Source organism: Hypomesus nipponensis, chromosome 19, assembly GCF_054491055.1.
Source record: "Hypomesus nipponensis isolate SF chromosome 19, ASM5449105v1, whole genome shotgun sequence".
Classification (NCBI taxonomy): domain Eukaryota; kingdom Metazoa; phylum Chordata; class Actinopteri; order Osmeriformes; family Osmeridae; genus Hypomesus; species Hypomesus nipponensis.
In genome coordinates this window covers 15702571-15726224 of record NC_140379.1, presented here as the reverse complement: position 1 = coordinate 15726224, position 23654 = coordinate 15702571, and the positions used below count along the sequence as shown (strand labels likewise).

Sequence of the window (23654 nt, the reverse complement as noted above, 5' to 3'; positions counted from 1 at the left end):
CAGGTCTTCCTCTCCCAGCTTCTAGCTTGCCCTCGTCCCTCACTCTCCATTCACCGCCTTCTGGTTCTCCAGGTCCCCAGGCAACTACGGTGCCAAACAGGAGTTTGCCGAATCAAGGCTTCTTGTATTTTTCTGTTTACCTCCACAGGTTACACAATAATATTTGCTGGGAGTGACAAGACCTTTGCAGTGCCAGACCAGACACAGTTAGGCTGTGCCAGATTGGGCCAAATGAGAGCTGGAGAGTGTCTGGGAGCTCTCCAGGATAGGGATGTGGTTTAATATTTAATTACAGCAGCTCAGAGTGGCACATCTTTAATTCAGCCAACAATGAGGCGAGGAGACATGGGCTAAGGGTTAGTGCCCTGGCAGGGAGTCAATCAACACGCTGTTGCAATTTCCCACAAATTTGTTTTCTGATTTGGAATGCTCGCGTGCAGAGCCTCTCTGTCTCTCCCTCTCTCCGCTCGTCAGACAAAAGGAAACGTGAGGCATGCCGCTACAGGCACCAGGATCACTAGCTCCTCAATGAGGGGGACTCAATATTCCTGTTCAGTTCATAGAAACGTTTTTCGCTTGATCCTTTTTACTGATTCAATTTGAAGGTGAAACGGACTGAATCCTGAAGTAATGCTCAGCTCGTGCTGGAAGGAGAGTTGGGTATGGCGTGCCGGGCGCGGGTATTGTGTTTTCGCTCAAACTGATTCTTGGATAGTGATCATAGTAAAGGTACATCGGGACACTTTCATGTTGAAAAGCTGTTTACATTCCTCCGGTCCACTACCCATATCTATTGTTCCACCGGCAGGCAGGCAGGCAGGCAGGCAGGCAGGCAGGCAGGCAGGCAGGCACACTGCCTTAAACGAAAACGCATCCAAGGTTTTTTCCCCCATTCCAAGGTGACACAGAATGGATGTGCGTCATTCAGCAGACTGAGGAGGCCATCCTGCCTCTGTCTTTGATGGTGTGAGGACTTTCACAAGGTTCTGAGTACATTTTTATTAACAGTCTCTACAGAGACACGAACAACTACTTTTTTATGACATACAATACAGACAATAAAGACTGTAACATGAGGAGGGCACAGGTGACACAAGTGTACCGAGAGAGGTGGAGAGAGACAGAGAGAAAAGAGAGACATATAGAGAGAGAGTGAATAAAGAAATTTTCAACGAGTTAGTGTGTGTAAAGGGAGAAAAGAGGAAACAGAACAAAAGAGTCTGTGAAATAGAAAAGAGAGTGAAACAGAGAGGTGGGAGGGTGTATAGATAAGGTACAGATAACATAGAGGTAGAATAGAGAGAGAGGAATAGAAAGAGAGAGAGAGAGAGAAAGAGAGAGAGAAAGAGAGAGAGGGGGGTGTATAGTGGAAGCACAGAGAGGAGAGAGAGAGAGTCATCGAGAGGTAGAGGAGGGGGAGGGGGGAGAGGGACAGTGTATGTGAAGAGAGTAAACATAATAGAGAGAGAGACGGGGGAGAGAGAGAGAAGGGGCAAGAGAGAGAGATATAAAGAGAGAGCGATGTAGAAAGAGAGAGAGAGAGAGAGAGAGAGAAAGAGAGAGAGAGATAAAGAGAGAGAGATGTAGAGAGAGAGAGAGAGAGAGAGAGAGAGAGAGAGAGAGAGAGAGATAGAGAGAGAGAGAGAGTAGAGAGAGAGAGAGAGAGAGAGAGAGAGAGAGATAAAGAGAGAGAGATGTAGAGAGAGAGAGAGAGAGAGAGAGAGAGAGATCATACCTGGCTTGTAGGAGAGTCCCGGGGGGAAGAGGAAGCCTTGCTGTGCAGCGGCGGCTGCTGCCAGCGTCCGCTGGTCGTGTGGAAAAATGGGGATCATGAGCGGAGGCATGTGACCCTGGACCTGATGAACAGAGAGGGAGCGGAGATCAGAGAGATGCCCCGGCACACACACACACACACACACACGGGCACCCAGGGCCATGGAGCCAAGCAGGGGGAAAGACCAGATCACAGAGCAGCCTAACGTGTCCTGACAGGGGTTCTCCTCCACACACGGCCCTCGTGTGCTCACACAATACCTGGCCCCGGCCACGCCAGCGCATAATCCCAGCCACGATTTCACATCAGCACATCAAAGCAGCCGGCACACGTGTATTGTCCCCCCCCCCCACCCCCCCCGGCCCGGTGGGGTGTGACAGGAAGGAGTCTGGGGATGGGAAGAGGGGAGGGGGCAGGGTGGGTGGGAGGGAGGAGGGGGGGGGGTACCTGTGGTGGGTTATGTTTGGTAGGGGAAGCACTGACAGTGACTGATAGGGAATGATAGGTACAAGGTGGAGTGGGGATTGACTAAAGCAATGTCCTGAGGCTATCAGTTACCAGTGTCACTTGTTGGAGCGGCACATGAGCACACACGCACACACACACACACACAGACACACACTCTGACTGACAGGGGAGGATCAGCTGAGATATACAGTACAATTGCTCCCCATTCCTGTATTTTTGAACAATAATTCAAGAAGATGATAAAAGCCTGGGCACGGCCTAATTTACTGCCCATACTCTCAACCCGAGGGGAAATAGCATGCATCCCAAAAGTGCTGTCCGTTTGTGATCATTCATTTTAACGTCCAGAGCCATTCTCTGTGGCCCTTGTATCAACCTCTGCTTCTCAACCTGTCTAAACTGCTCCAGTCTAATATTATTAACCTTCACTGTCTATCCTGATGCTGACTCTCATCTCTGAATAAAAAATGTGCTGCAAGTGTTTAAATAAATGTGTGTGTGTGTATATGCTGGTGTTTCTGTGTGTGTCTATGTGTGTGTGTGGGTGTCCTATGTGTGTGTGCGTGTGTGTGTATGTGTTTCTGTGTGTGTCTATGTGTGTGTGAGTGTATGGATGTGCGTGTGTGTCTGTGTGTGTGTGTGTGTTACAGGGGGAGTAGTGGATGTCTCAGAGCCAGTGTGTGGGAGTCAGATAGGTGAGGACACATGTTGAGAGCCAAGGCAGAGTCCAATCTGGCTGTCATCCCCTGCTTCCTGCCGGCCTGTGACGGCTGCAGTCTGGCTACTGCAGCCCTGAGAGGGTTAATCCTGCATCAGGGCCTGCCCACCTCAGGGGAACCCGCCTGGAAAACAGGTTAATAAAGGTCACCCCCCCTCCCCCGCCCCCCAAAATAAACACTTTACAGAATGTTTCTCCATTCATCCCTCTTTAAAATCAACTCGTAATAAAACGGGTCTGGGCGCAATTACCGCCGCTGCATTGGGGCATGAAATCAACCTGCTATGAGCCGACGACTTTTCCCCCGCGTTCTCGCTGAGGTCTGCTTATGATCTCCACTTTTCACCCCTCCTCGCACCGTACCCCCCCCCCCCCCCTCCACCGCCTCCCATCCCCACGCGCCCTGGCCTGGTGCTTCCCAGGAGCTAGACGTTCTCAGGACCGCTCTATCGATCGCTCCAGAGGTGCCGAGCTAAGACCGAAAACGAAATAAATACAACTGTTTTTGTCCACGGTGAGTTTTAGGGAGAAGTGCAAGTGTAGACAATATGAAAGAATGAGAACATGTGTGATGCTTGTTTTTATTTTCATTTCATTTGTTGTGCTGTAAAATCAAATGAATTTCTGTAAAAAGTGCTGTGAATGGTAGAAAAACTGTGACCCGGGAGATCAGTTGAAATGATCCGAGATAAAAATGTCTGTTTTATAGGAGCTGGTGTTCCAGGTTTCCAGAACCAGAGAGGCTGAGGGATGGCTCTGGGCCCAGCATGTATAGAACATATGGAAAAGTGCAATAATGAATGTCCCAACATGAGGTAAGGCCGGTGGCAGGCGGAGGGATACACCAGGGAGAAGAGGCACTCTGGGTTTGAGTGCCTGGACTATAAAACCAGATGAAGTCTTTTTCTGAATGTACTTCACTGCTCTCTTGGCGTACAGCGGTCCTCCACGCAACCTCCGTCACTCTAAATGTGTTGTCTCCTCTAAAAGGTTGTTAAGGTCGCTCGCAGACGTAATTGCGATTAACCTTATTCACATTAAACTAGCAAAACGAATCAAGCTAAAGCTGTGGTGTTAGAGGGAGACAGCTGCGCCAAATGTGGAACTGATGTGGAACTGGGATTTTAAATAAATAGCATTCAGCTCCTAGGTTTTATCTCCTGCACTGGTAAATTGAATATCACAGTGATAAACATTTCAGGATATATATATTTTTAATAGCATCAGTCTGTCAGTTCAATTATAAAAAATCTGAGTGAGATAGTGTGCATACAAAGTGTATTTAAATGCATCTGTTGTTATGACAGTAATTGCTGCAATGAAATTCAACTGAGAGAAAGTCAATAGGAGAATATAAAAGATCAAATAGACTGAATGTTGTATTCCCCCAAAGCTAAAGATAAAGGCAACATCGGATCCGTCAAACGGCATTGTTTTTTAAATAAAATATATCTAATATACAATTATTATGCCAACAATAAAGAGATAAGTGTGCATTTGGGGAGAAAATAAGATTGAAAATAATGGTTGCGATTTGCTGTAATGAGCTCCATTCATTAAACTTTAATTTAGCCAACTAATGTCAGAAAAAGGGAATCAAAGCCAGAGAGTCTTCAAAGAGGTAGCTAATAGTGGAGGTTAGCTGCTCAGGTTGTCAATTAGGCTGGCATGCTGGCAGTGCAGACAATACCGTTATGGATTTAAACATGGTATCGCTATTATTCTTTGTTTGACTGGAATCATCCGGAAGGAAGAAAACAGGGATACGTTTGGATACATTACAGATGAACTCACATCTCAAACGACTGGGAGTTTGTGTGGGTGTGTGTATAGTTGTGTGTGTGAGTATAGTTGTGTGTATGTGTGTGTGCACCCAACAGCACCCCCTTCTCCCTTCCTCCCATGCCTCGACACAGACACCCCCACCCTGAAAGAGTTAGCCTCAAGTTCATCTGCCTGTGGGCTGGCTGCCCAGAATATTTCTAATGCCAGGATGATCTTGAGGAGTCTGAGGAGAGAATGAAGTGGAGCAGATGTGAGAGGGGCACTTGGGCAGCGTCCTCCACCCTCCAGCTCTCTCTCTCCATCTCTCTCTCTCTCTCTCTCTCTCTCCATCTCTCTCTCTCTCTCTCTCTCTCTCTCTCTCTCTCTCTCTCTCTCTTTCTCTCTCTCTCTATCTCTCTCTCCATATCTCTCTCCGTCTTTCTCACTTCTTGTATGACTGGCTCTCTCTGTCCCTGGTTTTCTCTATCTTTGTAAACACGCAAGTGGCATTGTTGCCCTGACAGCAACCACCCCTCTTTGTCTTAGCAACCGTTAAGAACTGGATAATGCCATTTCAAACCATCTGCCCTCCGACTTCATTAAAGATACATGAATGGGCTATCTTATGAGGAACAGGTGCTATTGTTTGTCCCCAAAGACTCTGCACTAAGGATCTGACTCGGAATACTTGAGGAAGAGCATCTGTAGTGATCAGTCAGACAGAGACTTGGCTGCAGTTCCGGTCTCTCTCTGGAACACACACTGACAGAGGTTTCCACAGGGGGAGGGGGGGGAGGGGGAGATCGGAAGAGAGGAGAGGGGAGGGCGGGGGCAGTGAAAGGAGAGAGAAAAAGGGGGAAAAAAATAGGAGAAGAGGGTGAGAGTTGGGAAAAGAAGAGAGAATGGGATTTTGGTAACTTAAAGTATCTGCATAATTAATTCAGGAAGCCCAGAGCAGGCCAGTATAGTCTGTGTTCCCCCCTGATGAGATCCTGCGTAGCAAAAAAAGGACTCACATATTGTGCGACGATAAATATATTGTATCAGAATAGTAATGTTGTGATCACTGCTCCAGTTGAATCAATGGTATTCGAGGAAGTGATGACTTGCACTACGGTCTACTGCAGAGCTGGACTACTGCTGAGCTGCCACTAATCTAGAAGTCAGGTCAGAGGTTTCAGAGGCCAGGGCTGGGGCCAGGGGGAGGCTGGGGCTAGGGCTGGGGCCATGGCTGGGGGACATGACATCACTTATGTCAACAAACATACACACCTGAAGATGTACACACATGACTGTTAGCATGCATATATGTTGGGGAGTCGAACATTGGGAGGACAAATCAAATGTACGAGCCATTACTGTATTCAACACAGTTCCTGTCAACACTCATGTTCCTCACTGTCTGTAAAAATCTTTACACGCTATACAGATACACACACATACACACACACACTATGCACACAGACACACACCCACATGCAAATCTACACACACACACACATACACACACACACCCCGCGGCTCTGTAGATGACCAAGCCTGTTCTCCTTCCCTATCAAATGAGGAACAGTAGGAGTTGTTTAAACATGTTCAAATTCCCTCTATGTTGATGAGATAGGACAAACCATGGTTAAAAACAGGGAAAAAAGAAACATCTGCTTTTTCCCCTCCCTCCCTGTTTTAAATGTTTTAAAGTTGCTGAAAGGCACAGTGGGAATCTCAGGTGTCATATTCTGCATTCTGCCTGGAACTGACACCTTTCAACATTCAACCCACCAACTGTGTGCGTGAGTGTGTGTTTGTGTGTAAGAAATGTTGTATGAACTCATTAATTGTTTTAAGGATAACTAGCCACAGCTAATAAATAACAGGTCATACTTAGCTGATTTTCTAGCAGGTGCACGTCACATATTTCAATGGTCGGACGAGTCCATAAAATAAAATAAACTGATGCAAGATAACTTTGCAAGACGGATAATAACATAAAAATACAGTAGGGAATTTCTCCATGCACCGTGTCGATAACAAATTGCTTAAAAGTGTTTCTTTTTACACCTAAACTATTTCTGCCAGCAGTTCAACAGCTCCTGAAAAAAAACTCCTTTTCACATCTTCTAGAGGAGTTGGAGCAGAAATCGGGGTGATATAATTTCACCCAGGGAGGACAGTCTCCAGCTGTTACTGTAAGTACTGATAGTTGACACTTTGCCCCCCCCCCCCCCCTCCCCCAGTGCTTTCTACTGACATGCACAGCACACGTCTGCTACAGGATCACCTCAGGAAATCCATCTGAAGGTAAAGCCATCTGAGGGACCCTGGCAGCCTGGCTTCATCTCCACAGTCGTGGGCACCGACACCAAACAGCAGTGTGGTCCCATCACATTGCTGGAGTACTGTGTGTGTGTGTGTGTGTGTGTGGACCGATGTGTGAGTGTGGAGTGTGTGTGCATGCATGTGTGTGTGTGTGTGAGTGTGTAGAAGAGACCAGTGGCTGGGCAAATGCTTTTCTGGAGCCTAACCAGGAGGAAAATCACTGAATGGAACCACTTGTGGGATCCAGAGTCTCTGTGTGCTACTTTGTTCTAGAAAGTTCAATTCATAAAACAATCTGAGAGTTCCCTCTCCACACATTACTCCCACATCACAGGTCATTTATCAGTTAACCGCACTACTCCAGTGTGAATAGCAGAGCTGGTTTAAGCCCAAATCCCTCCACACACACACACACACACACACACACAGGCCAGGGTTCTGTTATCGGAGTCCTGCTCTGCTGTGTGGCCTGGCTGTGTTTGGTCTGCGATGGTAATCAGGCGTGTGGATCGATAGATCTGAGGGGGAACTTTGATCCCTCTGACTCCTGCCTGGAATTAAGGCCAGACCTCGGCTTCCCTGCAGCCCCCACCTCGCCCCACGCCGCCCCGCCCAGCCACCCACACTGAAGCACATTGTTCCCCCTGACCTGGACGTGAGCAGACTGAAACAAGAGGCCGATCCCCTACACAGAGCTACAGGTCACTGACAAAGGGTCCTTGTCTGGTCGTGGCTCTGACCCCTCTCCGCCCCCCCCCCCCCCCTCCCCCCCTCCTCCTCCCACCGGCCTCCACCAAGCCTCCTATTTAACCAGCAGGTAAAAGATTAACATCTGTAACCAAAGGACCGCTCCCCATTCTGTTGAAGAGATGCTTGAGCAAAGGGCCTGACACAAGTCTAATGAGGCTGGGTTACACCCACCCGCCCAGGCCGCCCAGGGCAGCAGGGAGAGCCATGTGGCTCCGCAGCAGCCTGTGTGCCAGGGAGCGCCGGGCAGGCCAGGCCCAGGGAGCCATGCAGGGAAACCAGAAACTAGGGTGAGGCTGCCTGGGCCGTCTGGCGGAAGAACCAATAGATGACTTCTTGTTACACTAATTCCTTACACAGTAAAACAAGCTCTCTTGGATCAGGGCCATTCCAATATGTCTATATTAAGTCTGCTGCTGTTAAAAAACAGGGCACTCCACCTCCCTCCCCCTCTCCTTACTTCTCTCCCTCCCTCCTCCTCTCACTCCCTCCTGCCTGCCTGGCTTCCCAGCCCCCAAACTAAAGAAGGGATAGCGTGCCACACCATTCACCATTCATAGGAATAGACAAGAAATACATAACTGTTATAAAAGAGAAGTACTAAAAGACCTAATTGTCAAAGACAATTGTAACAATGTTATCAAATCATGTAAGATGTCATTGAATCTCATTTGCGATGTGGAAAAGCATTTTTAAACAAGAAAAATGTCAATAGTACAAAGCAATAAAACTGTGCCGGTCCCCTGAGAATGGACATGAAACGTGATCAATGTAGATTCAAGAGAAACTGTGTACTTAAGAAAAATTCTTGTAGAGCCTCAAAGACCTTAAATGTAATTTAGTTTTGTAAATATTTCTGGTAATTGGATTTGTATTGAATATAAAATATCAAAGATGGGCCTTGGGCTCTGTTCTGGTTAAAGCTTTTTTGAGTCAAAGTTAAGTATGTATAGAGATGGTTTGTGTCTGTCTGTCTCTCTGTGTGACTTTGCCTCTCTACACACGCACACACACACACAAACCTTTTTACATTTGTCACCCTATAGATTAGAATGGATTACACTATCCTGCATATCCAACTTTTCATTAAACAAGAAACATATACAGTATATCGATCATTTTAGATTGAAGACAAAAAGAAAACGGTTTGGCAAGTTGGCATGGTCTGGGAATAGAGTTAAAAAGGTTTTGCGGTAAACTGCCTAAATCCACGGGGACTCCCTCAAGCAGCACGTGTAATGACGGGGAGGAGGAGAACAGACATAAACAAACCCAGGAGTGAATCTGGGGCCAGCATCATTATCCCACATGCCCGACCTTGCTCTCTGGAAATGGGAATAAGCTTTCTGCCATCATTGCAGGGGGCCAGTGTGGCTCTAAAGCATGTTGGACACGGTCTGGGTCAGACAGACAGCCATGAACAGGCAGGGGAGGAAGGGATGGATCCAGTCAAATAAACCCATTCAGAGGTATTGGGAGCTACTTGTGAGCTACTAAAGACATATAGATGTGCTGTATAAATATCCAATAAAAGGACTGAGGGTGTCGCTTTGTGGTGAACATAGCATATTTGAGTTAATATTTTTTTTTTTTCTAGCGCATGATAGCATCAATGCAAATACAGTCAGTCAAAGAGAATATTTGTATTTCCATATTTGGTTAATTCTTTAATTCAAGTCAAACAAACATGATGCTATACATAATCATTGATTTAATTACCTTGCGACAATCAAACCTTACCATGGTTAAGGCCGGGAGGGGATTTCAGAGAGGAGTTACTAAGAGGATGCAGTGTGTCTGGCTTCGGACCACCCCTAATCTAATAATGGTATTGTCCCACATTCAGGTTGGCTGAGCCTCACTGGGCAGGGTGGAGGAGCAGGAGAGGGGAGGACTTCCCCCAAGCCTCTTCCTGTCCTGGCCTCATAGACTGAGCCTCTGTCTTCAGCGCTGCCTCCCAGCAGCTGGGCCCAGGAGAACAACAGAGACTACTCTGTTGTCTGCCAGAAAGCCTGATTGTTACGAGGGGCCACTTGATTACAGGCACATGAGTGTGTCGAGACTTTAAGACACGCTCAAATGTCATGCGCACACCCAATGACAGGCCAGAAAAATGATGAAAAAAAAAAAAAAGTGTCCCAAAAAAAAGAAAGGAAAAAAAATCAAATCTGTGTACTCTATTCTGCGTCTATGAAAAAAGGTCGCAGGACAGAACGGCCCATTCATTGTGTTCCGCGGGGGAATGCTTGGACTCTCCTCCGCCCCGAAAACAAAAAGGCCCCTTTTTTTGCAGCGGCCATGGGCTGAATGCTTTGCTTTGCCACCCCGGCCCTAAGAAAACACGGGGCCCCTTTCTACCCTGCCGGCTGGCTGCGCACACTGGGTCCCATTAATGCAGGGCCTTCTCCCTGTGAGGGAGCCCACTGCGGAGGCCTCGGCCCTGCGAAGCCAACGCAAAGACAAAACAGTTTGCTCAACATTAGCAGGGAAAACACAGGCGGCGCAGAGCGCGAGAGGAAAACTAAGTCAACATCACACTGAAGGATGTGTTCTCCCCTCAACTGATATTTTCCTTTTCGAGCGTCCGGGATACAATGAGCGCTAAGTATGGAGGCCCCCTCCTTCATCCAGGGACGGACTGTGGTGGGCAGGGGAGAAAAAACAGGTGCTTCGTAATGATATTCGCAATAAATAGAGACTGGCTTATGTACCACCTCATGTCGGGATCAGTTGTCGTTCCAGTAAAAGAACTCTTGTGCGGCTGATTTAGTTGATTTGGCACTATTATTTGATCACAAAGCAACTGTCTGATGAGGTGCACTAGAGCTCCTGTAAGCCCAGATCTCGCGTTGATTACTGTTCTCACTCGCTGCAACAGAGGCTGCAGGTTTTGTGGCATAAATTACCACGCAGTCCCCGAGCTTGTTTAGAAAACCCTCAGGTGTCTAATTTAAGGCAAGACACTCAGGTGTGACTTTGCACACTACAACTGTTCATGTGACAGCCCCTCTCAAGACGCAGCCTGTTCATTATCAGAGCTTAAACTGCCAGGGTGTGGGAACACAAAGGCAAGATCCTGCCCTGCTGCTAATTACAGTAAGCCATGGAGATGTCGTGTCATTAACATTAATAATGAATCCGTGTTTGTCTACATGCACAAGCCGGCGACAAAGACTTGGAGACTCTCGACATATGTTTCTCACAAGTGTTTCTCTGTCTGTTCTGAGCCTGTGTGTGTGCGTGCGTGCGTGTGTGCGTTTGTGGGATGGGATGGGTGTATGTGAGTGTGTGTGACTGTTTATCTGAGGGACTGTGCGAGTGTGTGTCTGTTTGCGTTTATGTGTGAGGCTAACCCTTAGTTTGTTTATATTTCAACATACATGTTTGACCCCGACAGCATTCGGAGCAGTGAAGTGGTAATGTATCGTTCAGCACTACCCTCTCCTTTTGGGGGGAAGGAACACATCCCACTTCCAAATGTCAATACTGGGCCCATTCCACAGCCTGTCTGTGTGTGTGTGTGTGTCTGTGTGTGTGTGTGTGTGTGTGTGTGTGTGTGTGTGTGTGTATCCTCCCCCAAGCCTGCTGGACATGGAAGGTAGATGGCCGCCGTATTTCCCCAGGACAGAGGAAAGGAAAGCTCCTTCAACTGTGCCCTCAAGACATCGTCTGACAAAAACCTACAGAGCAAATTGGCCCAGACAGTGTCCTCTGTTTATATTCCTGATGTGTGAATTTGTTTTAACAGGCCAGCGACATTACGGTGCCAGCCCTCCATCCACTTAGCTTGATTTCCAAACCATCACGGCCATCGCCGAGGTTGTATCTATTAAGGCCTTTCTGTGCATCATTAAGTCTTAACAGGCGCGATAGCTTTATTGTTCAGATTGCACAGGACTTTATTTTACGTCAGCATTTCTTCTGCTTCCTGACAAGAAGTCACATTTCATAACTAATTAAATTGATCCCTCTTTCCCCACCAACAGAGGCCACTAAATGGAATTATTTGTATCCAAGTGTCAATATATTAAATCACAGGGGCTAATGAGTCGGGTCACTGCTTTCTTTTATCTTCAGTCACGCGTGTGCACATCTTCATCAGCTAACAGTCTCCTTAAATGGGGGATGAGGCGCGCTGGGCCATGGCTCCCTGGGCTACAGCCAAGCCCCGCTTAAAGAGGCCGTTATCTGGTGAAGGCCCTGGCAGGGTGAACCTCTACTCACAGGATAATACGACATACTTCAAACATGGGAGAGAGAGAGAGACAGAGAGAGAGAGAGAGAGAGAGAGAGAGAGAGAGAGAGAGAGAGAGACAGAGAGAGAGAGAGAGAGACAGAGAGAGAGAGAGAGAGAGAGAGAGACAGAGAGAGAGAGAGAGAGAGAGAGAGAAAGAGAGAGAGAGAGAGAGACAGAGACAGAGAGAGAGAAAAAGAGAGTATAAAAGGAAGAGGGAGGAAAAGAGAGTGGGGAGAGAAGAGGGGAGTAAGAGAGAAAGAGAGAAGAAGAGAGTGCGAGACAGTGTGTGTGTGTGTGTGTGTGTGTGAGAGATAGAGATAGAGAGAGAGAGAGATAGAGAGAGAGAGAGAGAGAGAGAGAGAGAGAGAGAGAGAGAGAGAGTGAGAGAGAGAGAGAGAGAGAGAGAGAGAGAGAGAGAGAGAGAGAGAGAGAGAGAGAGAGAGAGAGAGAGAGAGAGAGAGAGAGAGAGAGAGAGAAAGGAAAAGAAGCAAAGACCATCGATTGGTTCCCCTCCTCTGTTGTTCTGTTATTATCATACTAACAGTTCAACTCTCACCCTGCTAATTGGGAACTTACACATTCTCTTTAACAATATCTATTTCTGTGTGTTTTGCCGATGCATTAATAAGAGCCCTGCTCCAAGGAGATCATTTGCGTTCTGGAAAACAACAGAGGCTTCTGAGAGACACAAATGAGGACCATTATCTTTCTTCAATTACCCCAAGCAGCCTTGTTGTTCCTCTAAAGTTCATGTTTAATTATTCACCATTATGTGGTAGTTGTGTGCTTTGTCCCACTAGAACATTAACCAAATAAAACATTGGATTCAATTACGGCTCATTGGATTACAAGGGCAAAGCATATTGTACACAGTAGATTGAGCCAGTTAGACCATGCTATTAAATAACTGGCTCGTGTCACATGGTGCTTAGAGAGCGTAAAAAAGGTAAGGGAGATGGTTCGATAGCTGACATCATCAACCACAGCAGGAAGCAGAAAGGCACACAGTAGTACCTTATAAACAATCGTGGTGGCCAAACCATGAGCTAGTGACACAATGCTGACATTGCTGCGAATGAGAATAAGGTATGTTCCAGGGAGGCGACACCTCTGATAAAGACGAGGAAAGGGAGGCGCTGCGAAGCGCGGGGAAAGAAAAGCAGAAATGTCTTCTCTAGAATGGCCCCTCCACGTGTTAGTCACACCAACAGAAAGCGTCCATAAACGTGGGGGGCGTAGCTGCTACTGGTTAACCCTTTATCAAGGCCACCCCCCCCCCCCCCCTCGGGCCAGAGGGGGCCTCCTTGTGATGAAGATACGAGGGGGGCGGGGGGGTGGGGGTGGTCTAGTTAGGCCTGGGGAGTCACTGCACATATGAAAAGAATCAGGCCCCATTTAGCCAGGCCACATGCCTGAAACATACCCTTGTCTTTCCGCCTGTCTGTCTGTCTTGAATGTCTGTCTGTCTGTCTGTCTGTCTGTCTGTGTTGCATGTCTACCCATCAGTCTGTCTGTCTGTCTGTGTTGCATGTCTACCCATCAGTCTGTCTGTCTTGTCTGGCAGCCATCCTCAGGCTGATGTTCGAACGCTGTGTTTAGTCTGCATCACGGGAGCGTGTTGCAAGGCGACATCGTGCTGTGGAGGTGGTTAGCCAGCTAGCCCTTGTGTAATTAAATTGTATCTTTAATCTGGGAACTGTCTGCTACTATTATCATTTAACCCTTGGTAGTCCCCCGCTGGTCCCCCACACCATTTAAAACCACATGTGAGGAAGCCTTGGCCACTTTGAAGTATGTTCTGACAACGAGACCCTGGCCTTTGCTGCTCTAATGAAGGAAACAGCCCCTCTATCTAGATGAACAGGATTACCCAGGCACGCCGTGTCCCTTCGGAGGAAATACAATGAGGGACACATTTTTAAGTTTTTGTGTTAAGGTTCTACACGGCCGAATTGACATTTCTTTGCTTCATTCATCCTGAATAACCAAGGGATCTAACAATATAATATGTCACTTGGTATGAGGTGACAATAAACACAAATTGCTGTACAGTGGTTACCTTTCAAAGACAAATCCAAGAACAGAATTGAATAGAGATGACTGGAGAATGCCTATAGGCAAGGGGAGCAGAAGTGTTGATGAGAGTAGTTGAAGAGAAAGGTGAGGAGGTGAGGAGGTAAGGTGAAGGGAGGAGGGTAGGAGGTAAGGTGAAGGGAGGAGGTGAGGAGGTAAGGTGAAGGGAGGAGGTGAGGAGGTAAGGTGAAGGGAGGAGGTGAGGAGGTAAGGTGAAGGGAGGAGGTGAGGAGGTAAGGTGAAGGGAGGAGGTGAGGAGGTAAGGTGAAGGGAGGAGGTGAGGAGGTGAGGAGGTGAGGAGGTGAGGAGGTGAGGAGGTAAGGTGAAGGGAGGAGGTGAGGAGGTGAGGAGGTAAGGTGAAGGGAGGAGGTGAGGAGGTAAGGTGAAGGGAGGAGGTGAGGAGGTAAGGTGAAGGGAGGAGGTGAGGAGGAGGATATTTACAGCCATGAGGTGCCTTGCAGCAACAGGAGGAGAACCAGCAGCTGGAGGGAAGATAAGAAGGAGCTAGCCTGCCCACATGACAGCAGTGTTCACTGTAACGCTGCAGGGTTCAAACCAAAACTGATCAACTGAGATCAACAATAGGGCTCATGACAATACCTCTACAGGTTTATGGTGCATCCCAGCTCAATATACAGCACAACAATGCAAGCTCAGAGTTGCAATTCCAGCTAAAACTAATAAGGAATGTCTTGTTGGTGCAGAAGGGACTGAGAGGACACATTTAAATGGACCCAACAGAACGTTTCTGATTAAAAAGAATCCCACTGTTTCATCAGGGGAGCTCCTTTCTCTAACCCTGCGTGTGAAGATAAAGTTCAGCCTGACCTTTCGGGTAATATTTATTCTCTTGATGTGCGTTTGCCTCTGTGTGTGTGTGTGTGTGTGTGTTTGCATCTCCTGCACCTCAAAAAATTCATTATCTGAGGTTCTGAGTGAGCGTGTACTCATCTGTGTGTTTTTGTACATGCTTGTGTGTGTGTGTGTACTGCAACGTGTGTGTGTGTACTGCAATGTGTGTGTGTGTGTGTCGCGTCGTCTCACGCCGTACCAGCCCCACCTTGGAGGAATGCATGGACTGGTGCCATCCCCACCAGCAGGATGCACATCGGCCTCGGAAGACTCCAGAGAGACAAGGAATTTCCACCTGGCCTGGATCTGTGTTGGAGCCCTCACCAGTGGTGTGTCCGTGTGTGCGTGTCCGCGTGTCCGCGTGTCCGCGTGTGCTGTGTGTGTGTCTTTGTGAGCTCTGGGATGAGGGGTGGGTTTACGGACAGCATACTGTTTCTGGAACGCTCTGCTCTTCATCACAGCCCCACAAACCCCTCTGACCCCTTCAAATCATCAACCCCCTCTCCTGTCATGTACTGCACTCCCCAGGGCCAGGGGGCAGATCAAGAGACTAGCCCAAATGAGCAGCATCACTCTGGGAAGCTGGGGTTGAGAGGTCCCCTGGATGTGAACCTGCCTCGGAGCGGAGCACAAAAAGCCATGGCACCAACCTATAATTCAAATGTTGCTCATGGAATTCCTCACATCCATGGGATGACACATTCAGTGAGCACAGCTTTCCCACCATTAAATAAACTTGTTTTATAGACTGCTACCCATGCTGGTATTATAAGCTTGTCTGTCTTCTAATGTGGTATAATTAGAACAGGGTTATGAAAGAGCTAGCCCCGACCTCGAGGCCTGGATAAAGGCAGGCAGCTGTTTCATACAAGATCCAGACCACAGTCTTCCATTTGCTCATCGAACGATTTTGGTGTAACAAAGCTTCCTGCCTCTGATTTGGTGTTGTGGGAGAAAAGTACAGAGTTATTGTTAAGCGGGCCAATCAATGAGCCTGATTCATGCAGAGGCTAAGCAAACAAACATATCATAGCTCTGCTTATTGTCTAGTTCTGTCTGTGTGACAAAAGCCTCGTGGTCTTACTCAACGGTCTCATTCAGACTTCCGATCCGATCGAATTCAAAGTTTGCTTTTAATTGTCACAAGCCCGTCGGGAAATCCATAATGGTGTTTATCTGTTTATACTTGGTTCTTAGTAATCCTCTCACCGGACTGAATTAGTGGCTGTATAATACTCAACAACAAACCCCAGCCTAAAGTAACACAAGAACTGAGGGGAAAAACACTAGTCCTTGAGTATTTCTGTCTGATAAGCCTGTGACGCTGTAATGAAAACATCTGCTATCTTAAAACAAGTGACATTGTAATCCCCAAGGACAAAGACTCAATCTCTCACCCCCTTCTTAGCAGGGAAGTGGAAAGGATGAAAAGAGAGAAGGCTATTCAGAAGGCTATTCACGACCGTTTCAATCGGTTTGCCTTGTTCCAGACCTGCTTCTGTACTCTCCTCCCTCCCTCCTTTCCTGCCTCCCTCCCTCCCTCCCTCCCTTCCATCCCTCTCTCTGTCACTCCTTCACTAACACCATTCCTCCCTGCATCCTTTCCTTCTGTGTTCCTCTCAACCCTCCCTCCCTCCTCTTCCCATCCCTCTCTCCCCTTCTCTCCCCCTCTTTCAATGGACAGCCCTAACAGTACACACAGCAGCTATTGGGGGTGTTGGGTTACAGTGTAGGTGGTTTTATTTGGACAGAGCCAGTCCAGTTCACAGAACACCAACTGATCAGTTACATCATCAATATGAGACCTCAGTCCCAGCGCTCGTCTCCCCGGGTCCAAGGCCGGGAGTTCTTTGATGGTCAGAGGATCGCCAGTAAAGCCCACTGTTCTCCAGACTAACAGCAGGGTAACCAGATACGCCACCGCTGTTTTACCACGGGCTGACAGTCTGCGACATGCAGGCTGGAAGCTTGTTTAGAGTACTAATTAAGTCAAAGCTGTTGTATATTAGGAGGACGGGGGCACCTTTATAGAGCTGGCGGTCATGAAAACAGAGTGAGGGATGAGGTGCCTCGCTCCCTACACGGGCCACGCTCCATCCCTCCCTTCATCCCTCCCTTCATCCCTCCCCTCCTCCCTTTCCTCCTCCCTCCCCTCCTCCCTCCCCTCCTCCCTCCCCTTTCCTCATCCCTTCATCCCCACCGCAGCGTCTCGTACGATCGGTCAGTGTGGTGGTTGACGGCGGGGTGAGGGGTGGAGGGGGTGTTGAAAGTGGGTCGCGGGGGAAGAAGTCGTCATGAAATACGCATTAAAGAACTTGTTGAGAAATGTTGAACACGATCAAACCGATTTGAAGTTGCGGGAGTAATCTATGCCGTGTCCTCCGGAGGGCCGGGAGGGAGGTCGTGGGCGGGGCTAACGTCAGGGAGCAGATGGCCTAGACATGGGCCTCTTTTGTTTAATTGTAGATGTAGAGTTTCATCAGGCCAGATCAGAGAGGCACGGCTGCGGGGGGATTCTGTTTCCGGCTGGCTTGGCTGGATAGAACCGGACTTCACATCTCCCAGTCCATGTTTTAAATATGGATCCACGCATACTTAGCAGCACCAACTCCAACCACTAACTCCAACAAGAGCCCTGTGAGATTAAGACACCTTTCTCCACACGCCGTCTTTTTTTTTTTTTTTTTTGGGGGGGGGGGGGGGGTTCTCCTAAAAGTAAAACACTCTTCAAGTAGAATTAACGACCGTATGAAAGTGACAGCCTCTCGGAGAGAGAGGCGCGTTGGGGTTGCGTCGCAGAGCGTGTGTACGGCGAGCCAGCACCAGGAGTAAAGAGTCCTCCATGTTTTCACAGAGGACCCTCGGCCCTCCGGTCGCTGCTGCCTCTCCGTTGTAGAGAGTGTGATGGAGAGAGTGCGGCTCTGTTCTAAAGAGCCGTTCTGGAGTGCGCTGGAGGGTTCTTCTCCCTCCAACCCCGCCGCAGAGACGACAGCGCGAGCAGATCTCACTGGACACTCCAAAAGGAGCACATATTGACAGAGGGGCCTTTCTCTTGAGAATTGTACTTGAAACTTCTTCTTTTTTTTTTCTTTTTTTTCGGCCTAGTGCTAAATCCCGTTGTTGTGGCTAATTCCGTGCAAATCCAAGGAGTTTGCTTTGCCTGCACACATCACAGGGTCTAACGGGAGAGTCTGAGAGTGGGTTTAGAGAGGGGGTCTAACCCCGACCGTTCTACAGGGACCCCGACAACGCATGGACACGACAGGAGAGACACAGCCTCTCCTGAGAAACCGACTATCTCCCATCTCACTTCCAGTTTCTTTCAAAACAAAGGCACTGAACGTGACGGCAACGTGCGTCGGTTCAATGTGCAGTGTGTATATTCCTACTCTGAAAAAAAGTGGCTCTCCTCTTGGTCTGAATGTAGACAGAAGCAGGGAGCAAACAGAAGGGAGACCGGGGGTGTGCGATGGGGGTTGTGGTGAAGGTGGAAGGACTGGAGAAGACACGACGAGGGGGTTCAGGCTAGCTGCGGGCACCAGCCACACCCCGCAGTACAACCTTGGCTTCCCTCAGACGGTTAGGACAACAACCTTGACAACAAGCTCTCGGCTGGCCAACCCAACTCTGCTGTGCCCAGCGCAGCCCATGTCCCACACACGGCCTGGGTGGTCCTCAACCTCACCACACGCACACACGCGCACGCAGAGACACACACCTTAAACACAACCAACACTCCCTACACATTCCACACACTGGCACTCTTCCTCCATTCCTTTTTCTACAACTCCCGCTGTTTTCCTTCTTTCTTTGCAAATGTGCCATGTTTATTTATGGTGCCCTTGTTAAAAATGTTTCTTCATTTGTGTCTCATGTGAATACTTCCTCTCCCTCCTCCTCTATTTACATGCTTCTCCTTTTCCATAATTACTTAGAAGAGAAAAGTACACAATCCACTTTGGAGGGAAAACGCAATGGGATGACCATTGCAAACACACACACACACACACACACAAAACAGGCAGCACTCCAATGAAACCTCCGTTGCCAAACAGAACACAAATCTCCTCTTAGAGTACCTTTAAACTATGCGCAGCACAGAGTCGTGCCTCCAAACATAATGAACCCTTCACAAATGATCTTCCTTGGAGAATGAGGTGAGTCCTAATGTAGCCGCTCATCACACCTCTAGACGGTTTTCTCCATGCCCCAGCACTGTTAGACTGTTAGCAGCTCTGCCACGTAGGAAACGAGTCTGGGACAGGAAGATTTCAAAGGCATTTACCAGCCTCTTTCATGTCCCACACCTCCAGACACTCTTCTGCTCCGCTAGGCTTCATTGGCTGTTGTTACTTTCGCTCTTTTCTCCCTGTCTTTGTTAATTAGGATGTGCTAATTATTCTCCTCCATCTCTACCCCACCCCCTTACGAAAAGTCAATTATAATGTGACGCGAATGACGAGTGTAACAGAGAGTGACAGCAGAAGTAAGAGAGAGATATTGTGCGGGGAAATAATTTAAAGGCGAGATTATGAGAACTAAAAAGAAGTGTGTCTGTCTCTTGCATCTGAGCATTATGTCTGTAATTAAGCCTAAGATCTTAAAGGGGGGAGGGGAGGGTAGAGAGAGAGAGAGGGAGGGAGAGAGAGAGAGAGAGGGGGGGGGAGGGAAAGTGGGAGAGGGAGAGAAGGGGAGAGACGGTAAGAGGGGGAGAGAGGGGGAGAACATGAAGGTGTCTGACCTGAATCTGCTGCTGGAGGAGGTTGATTTTGTGCTGCTGCTGCAGAAGCTGCTGCTGTTGTCTGGCAATCTGAGGAAAAACACACACACACACACACACACACACGTTGTAAATATGATCATCGCTGATACCTGACATTTACAGTTTGACCAACTGTAGGCCTGAGCACTAGAGTTAAGCACCCAGGCCATAAACAAACAAAACAGTCTCCAGTGATGTTCAAGCACTGTTGTGACACTGATAACTTCAACAGCAAGATGTTATCTGCAGACAGGCCTGACCCCATAGAGCCTCTCCCAGCACATCAGAAGCAGGCTTCAGGGACTGTCAGAAGCCAAGGCTGCAACCCTGCAGCCGCATGTACAGTACAGGGAGCTGGGGGAGACAGGAATGGCTGGGGTCGTTTGGTTTCCTGCGCGTCTGGCTAGGAGGGCTGTGATTTGTTGTCTGAGACAGGGCAGTCAGTCAGGAAGATTGACATGTTTACAGTGGCGATAACTGGTGCAGGCTGGGTAGGCTTGGGAGGGGGGTAGTAGGACCCTCTGTGCTGAGTGGCAGGGCAGCCAGAGCCCCCCCCCCACACACACACACACACACACACCCCACCCCCCTCTCAATCTCTCACAGCAGCCCATAGCCCCTAACTACATGCTCGCTTCATTGAGCATGACAACCTAGTTTTAAGTGTCATTTAATTTTCATTTTCAAATATAATTACAAAGTGTTCACTGTAAGATATCACTCGTCTGCAAATGTGTCAGGATTAATTTGTGCTGGCTTCTTCACGAGTGTCAACAGTTAATTACTGTGTCGTGTCTAGATGGCTAAATGACATTCTGACTACGGGCAGCCTCCTCGAATTACTCCTCTCTGTATTCCTCTCCTTTATTCTCTGTCAGGAGATAGGATCTCTGCTACATGATGGCAAAACATGGGTGTATCATATGACACTGTATATCCCTATCGAAACCACACCAACAATCCGGCACACTCACAGGATTACCTGTGGTTTTCCATAAGGGAGGAGACATGTCCGTCTCTCTAATTGAATAAATAGCCAGATAAGATGTATTTAATGAGTGGGTTCTGATGATGTGCTAACCTATCGATCTGTTAATGCCAGGTCCTGTCTTTCCACCTATTCATTTGGCACGTGCAGGGCAGGGAGGGGTGTAGCCGGATGAGAACCTGATGTCGGTCGTTAACGCATCGCTTTGGAAAGACTGTCTGGCTGGCTGGGAGGCTTGCTAGTTGGCTTGTTGGATGGCTGGCTGACTGGCTGCTCCATCAACAAGCTGCCAGTTGGCTGGCTGGCTGGCTGGTTGTCTGACTGCTGATGATGAAAGCGTCACCATGGTGGACAGGCCTCGTTTCCAGTCCCTCAGAGACATTAACACACTTCATGGCCTGTGCTAATTTGCTGATTTGTACAATATGCCTCATTGGCCTGATTTGTGCAGCAAATCTAACGCCGGGATTGTTCTAATAGGAGTCAATTTAAAAGATCTAGAGGACTTCCATGTTTAATATAACGTTTAATTCACACATCCACTCAGATTTGTTAGCACAAGTCATAATAACCTTTTTTCTCAACACACAGCATAAATGTGGGCAAGAGAGCATGACCAAACCAAAATGAAATAGTCTAGCTAATATAAAATAAAGCATATTTTAGATCCAATATTATTTCAAATTCCTACTAAGTAATAACCTTTTATTGGCATCTCTCTGCAATAAAGCTTCTCAAGGAACCAAGGGATGGTCATATGAAGGGGGTTATATGATATGATAAGAGTAATTAAGTAAACACAGTAGTAAGTAACAAACATCATTGAGATATAGAGAGAGGAGGATATATATATATATATATATATATATATATATATATATATATATATATATATATATATATATATATATATATAGAGAGAGAGAGAGAGAGAGATACAGAAAGAACAGTACAGAGAGAGAGAGAGAGAGAGAGAGAGAGAGAGAGACAGAAAGAGAGAGAGAGAGAAAGAGAGAGAGAGAGAGAGAGAGAGAGAGAGAGAGAGAGAGAGAGAGAGAGAGAGAGAGAGAGAGAGAGAAAGAAATAAAGACAGACAGGGAAAGAGAAAGTGAACGGAGGGAGGGAGAAAAAAAGGCGTCCAAACGGAACGCGTGCGGGGCGGCGGCGGCGGCGGCGGCGGTGAGGTCACCTGTTCCTGCTGCTGCCGGGCCAGCTCCATCTGCTGCCTCTGCTTCTCCATCTGAGAGGCGGCCAGCTTCTTCTGCTCCTCGTGGGCTGCCAGGAGCTGCTCCCGCAGGCTGATCAGCTGGCTGATCATGGTGCTGAGCTGGTGCTCCTTCTCCGCCAGGCTCTCTGGGGTGCCTGGGAGAGAGGGAGGGAGAGAGACACAGAGAGAGAGAGAGAGAGAGAGAGAGAGAGAGGTTAGGGCAAGCATCAGAGGACAATTTTTCCAGCCACAATGGCACCGTGTTGTCCTTCTACCTGGCTACACAGGGGAAAGTCACAAGCCAAGCGCACTCTCCCAGCATTCCTTTAAGCGCGTGAAGGTCACCAGCCTTCACGACTTGTGTGCGTGACAGCAGAAGCTCCCCGCGCAGTGGGAGGATGAGGGGAAGGAGGCCGCTATTGTTCCGGGGGGCACGGGGCGACACGGCCCACACCGTGTCTGTGTCACAGCAGGTCACGTGGGGCCCGTGACAGAGACGCACTGACCCTTTGTCCGCCTCACCGCTCCTGTCCTCTTTCACCGGGGAGAAAACACCAGGAAAACACCCACACCGCAAACACCTTTCTAAACCGGGCCGTCACCTCGGAACAATGCGTCGGGAAAGAGAGAAGCTGCTGCTCCTGGAAGACTGTGACAGTGTCTCTTCAGCCAGCCACAGTGATGGAGAGAGAGAGAGAGAGAAAGAGAGAGAGAGAGACGGAGGGAGAGAGAGAGAGAGAGAGAGAGAGAGGGAGAGAGAGAGAGAGAGAGACGGAGAGAGAGAGAGAGAGAGAGAGAGAGAGAGAGAGAGAGAGAGAGAGAGAGAGAGAGAGAGAGAGAGGGAGGCCTCCCAGTGCACCGCTCTGCTCTACCTCCGCCTAATCAATGCTAAGTGATCCTCCCATTGACTTACACAGCCAACATAATTGCCCGTGAGAGGCTGGACAGTAACTCTCCTCCCGTCGCTGCTGCACTCCTGGGTGACAAGCTGAATGGAGACGTGCTCAGAGGGGGGAGAGGGGGGGGGTGACAGGGACAATAGATAGAGAGGAAAAGACAGAAAGAGGGAGAGACCAATAAGGAGCGGGATGGCGGTTTCACAGCGAGCCAGCGTGAGAGACAGAGACAGAGAGAAAGAGAGATAGACAGAGACAGAGAGACATAGAGAGACAGAGAGAGACAGAGACACAGAGAGAAAGTAGGAGAGGAGGTGGGTTGATGGTGGGACGATGGGAGAACAGAGGGCTGGGGAGCCAGATCTCTGTACAGTAGGGGGTAGCTGGGCTCCAGGGGGAAGCTTGGTTCTATCCTGAGTGTCTTCCCCTCTCCTCTGGACACATCTGTCTTGACTTTCTCCCAGGGCTCCCCGGGGCCCTTTCCACTCCAACTCTTTTAATTTGACTAAACACCTGATTTATTTTATCTCTCCGATGAGGAAGACCGTTTGTCTTAATAGGGCCTGTCAACCTCAAGAACCCATTCAGGGCAATTTACTGGCAGGCTCGCCTAGCCTGGCCTCGCACTGCCTCGCTCTCTGCTGAAGCGATAGAAGAGAGCTGCAATTCTCCATTTATCCTCCTCAGAAAAAAAGACCCCTAAAAGCATCTATTCAGTGAGCCTGCGGTTTCCAAGGGCTGAATTGACTTCTTATTCACCCGACTACACTTGTTGTGAATGGCTTATCTGTAAAATTGATACATTCAACACCGATTTTATTAACCTTTGGCTATGTCCATGAAGGGGCAACATTT

The 23654-nt window shown here is 48.4% G+C and overlaps 1 protein-coding gene across 1 annotated transcript in view; it reads right to left on the bottom strand.

Moving 5' to 3' along the window:
- sox6 (SRY-box transcription factor 6) overlaps nt 1–23654 on the bottom strand; it is a 151727-nt gene that overhangs the window by 44562 nt on the left and 83511 nt on the right. The window contains exons 8-10 of the mRNA XM_084682643.1: nt 21886–22058; nt 19688–19756; nt 1736–1856 (exon numbers count right to left, since the gene is read on the bottom strand). Coding sequence (XP_084538769.1) covers nt 1736–1856; nt 19688–19756; nt 21886–22058 — 363 coding nt within the window. The remainder of the gene's footprint in view (nt 1–1735; nt 1857–19687; nt 19757–21885; nt 22059–23654) is intronic.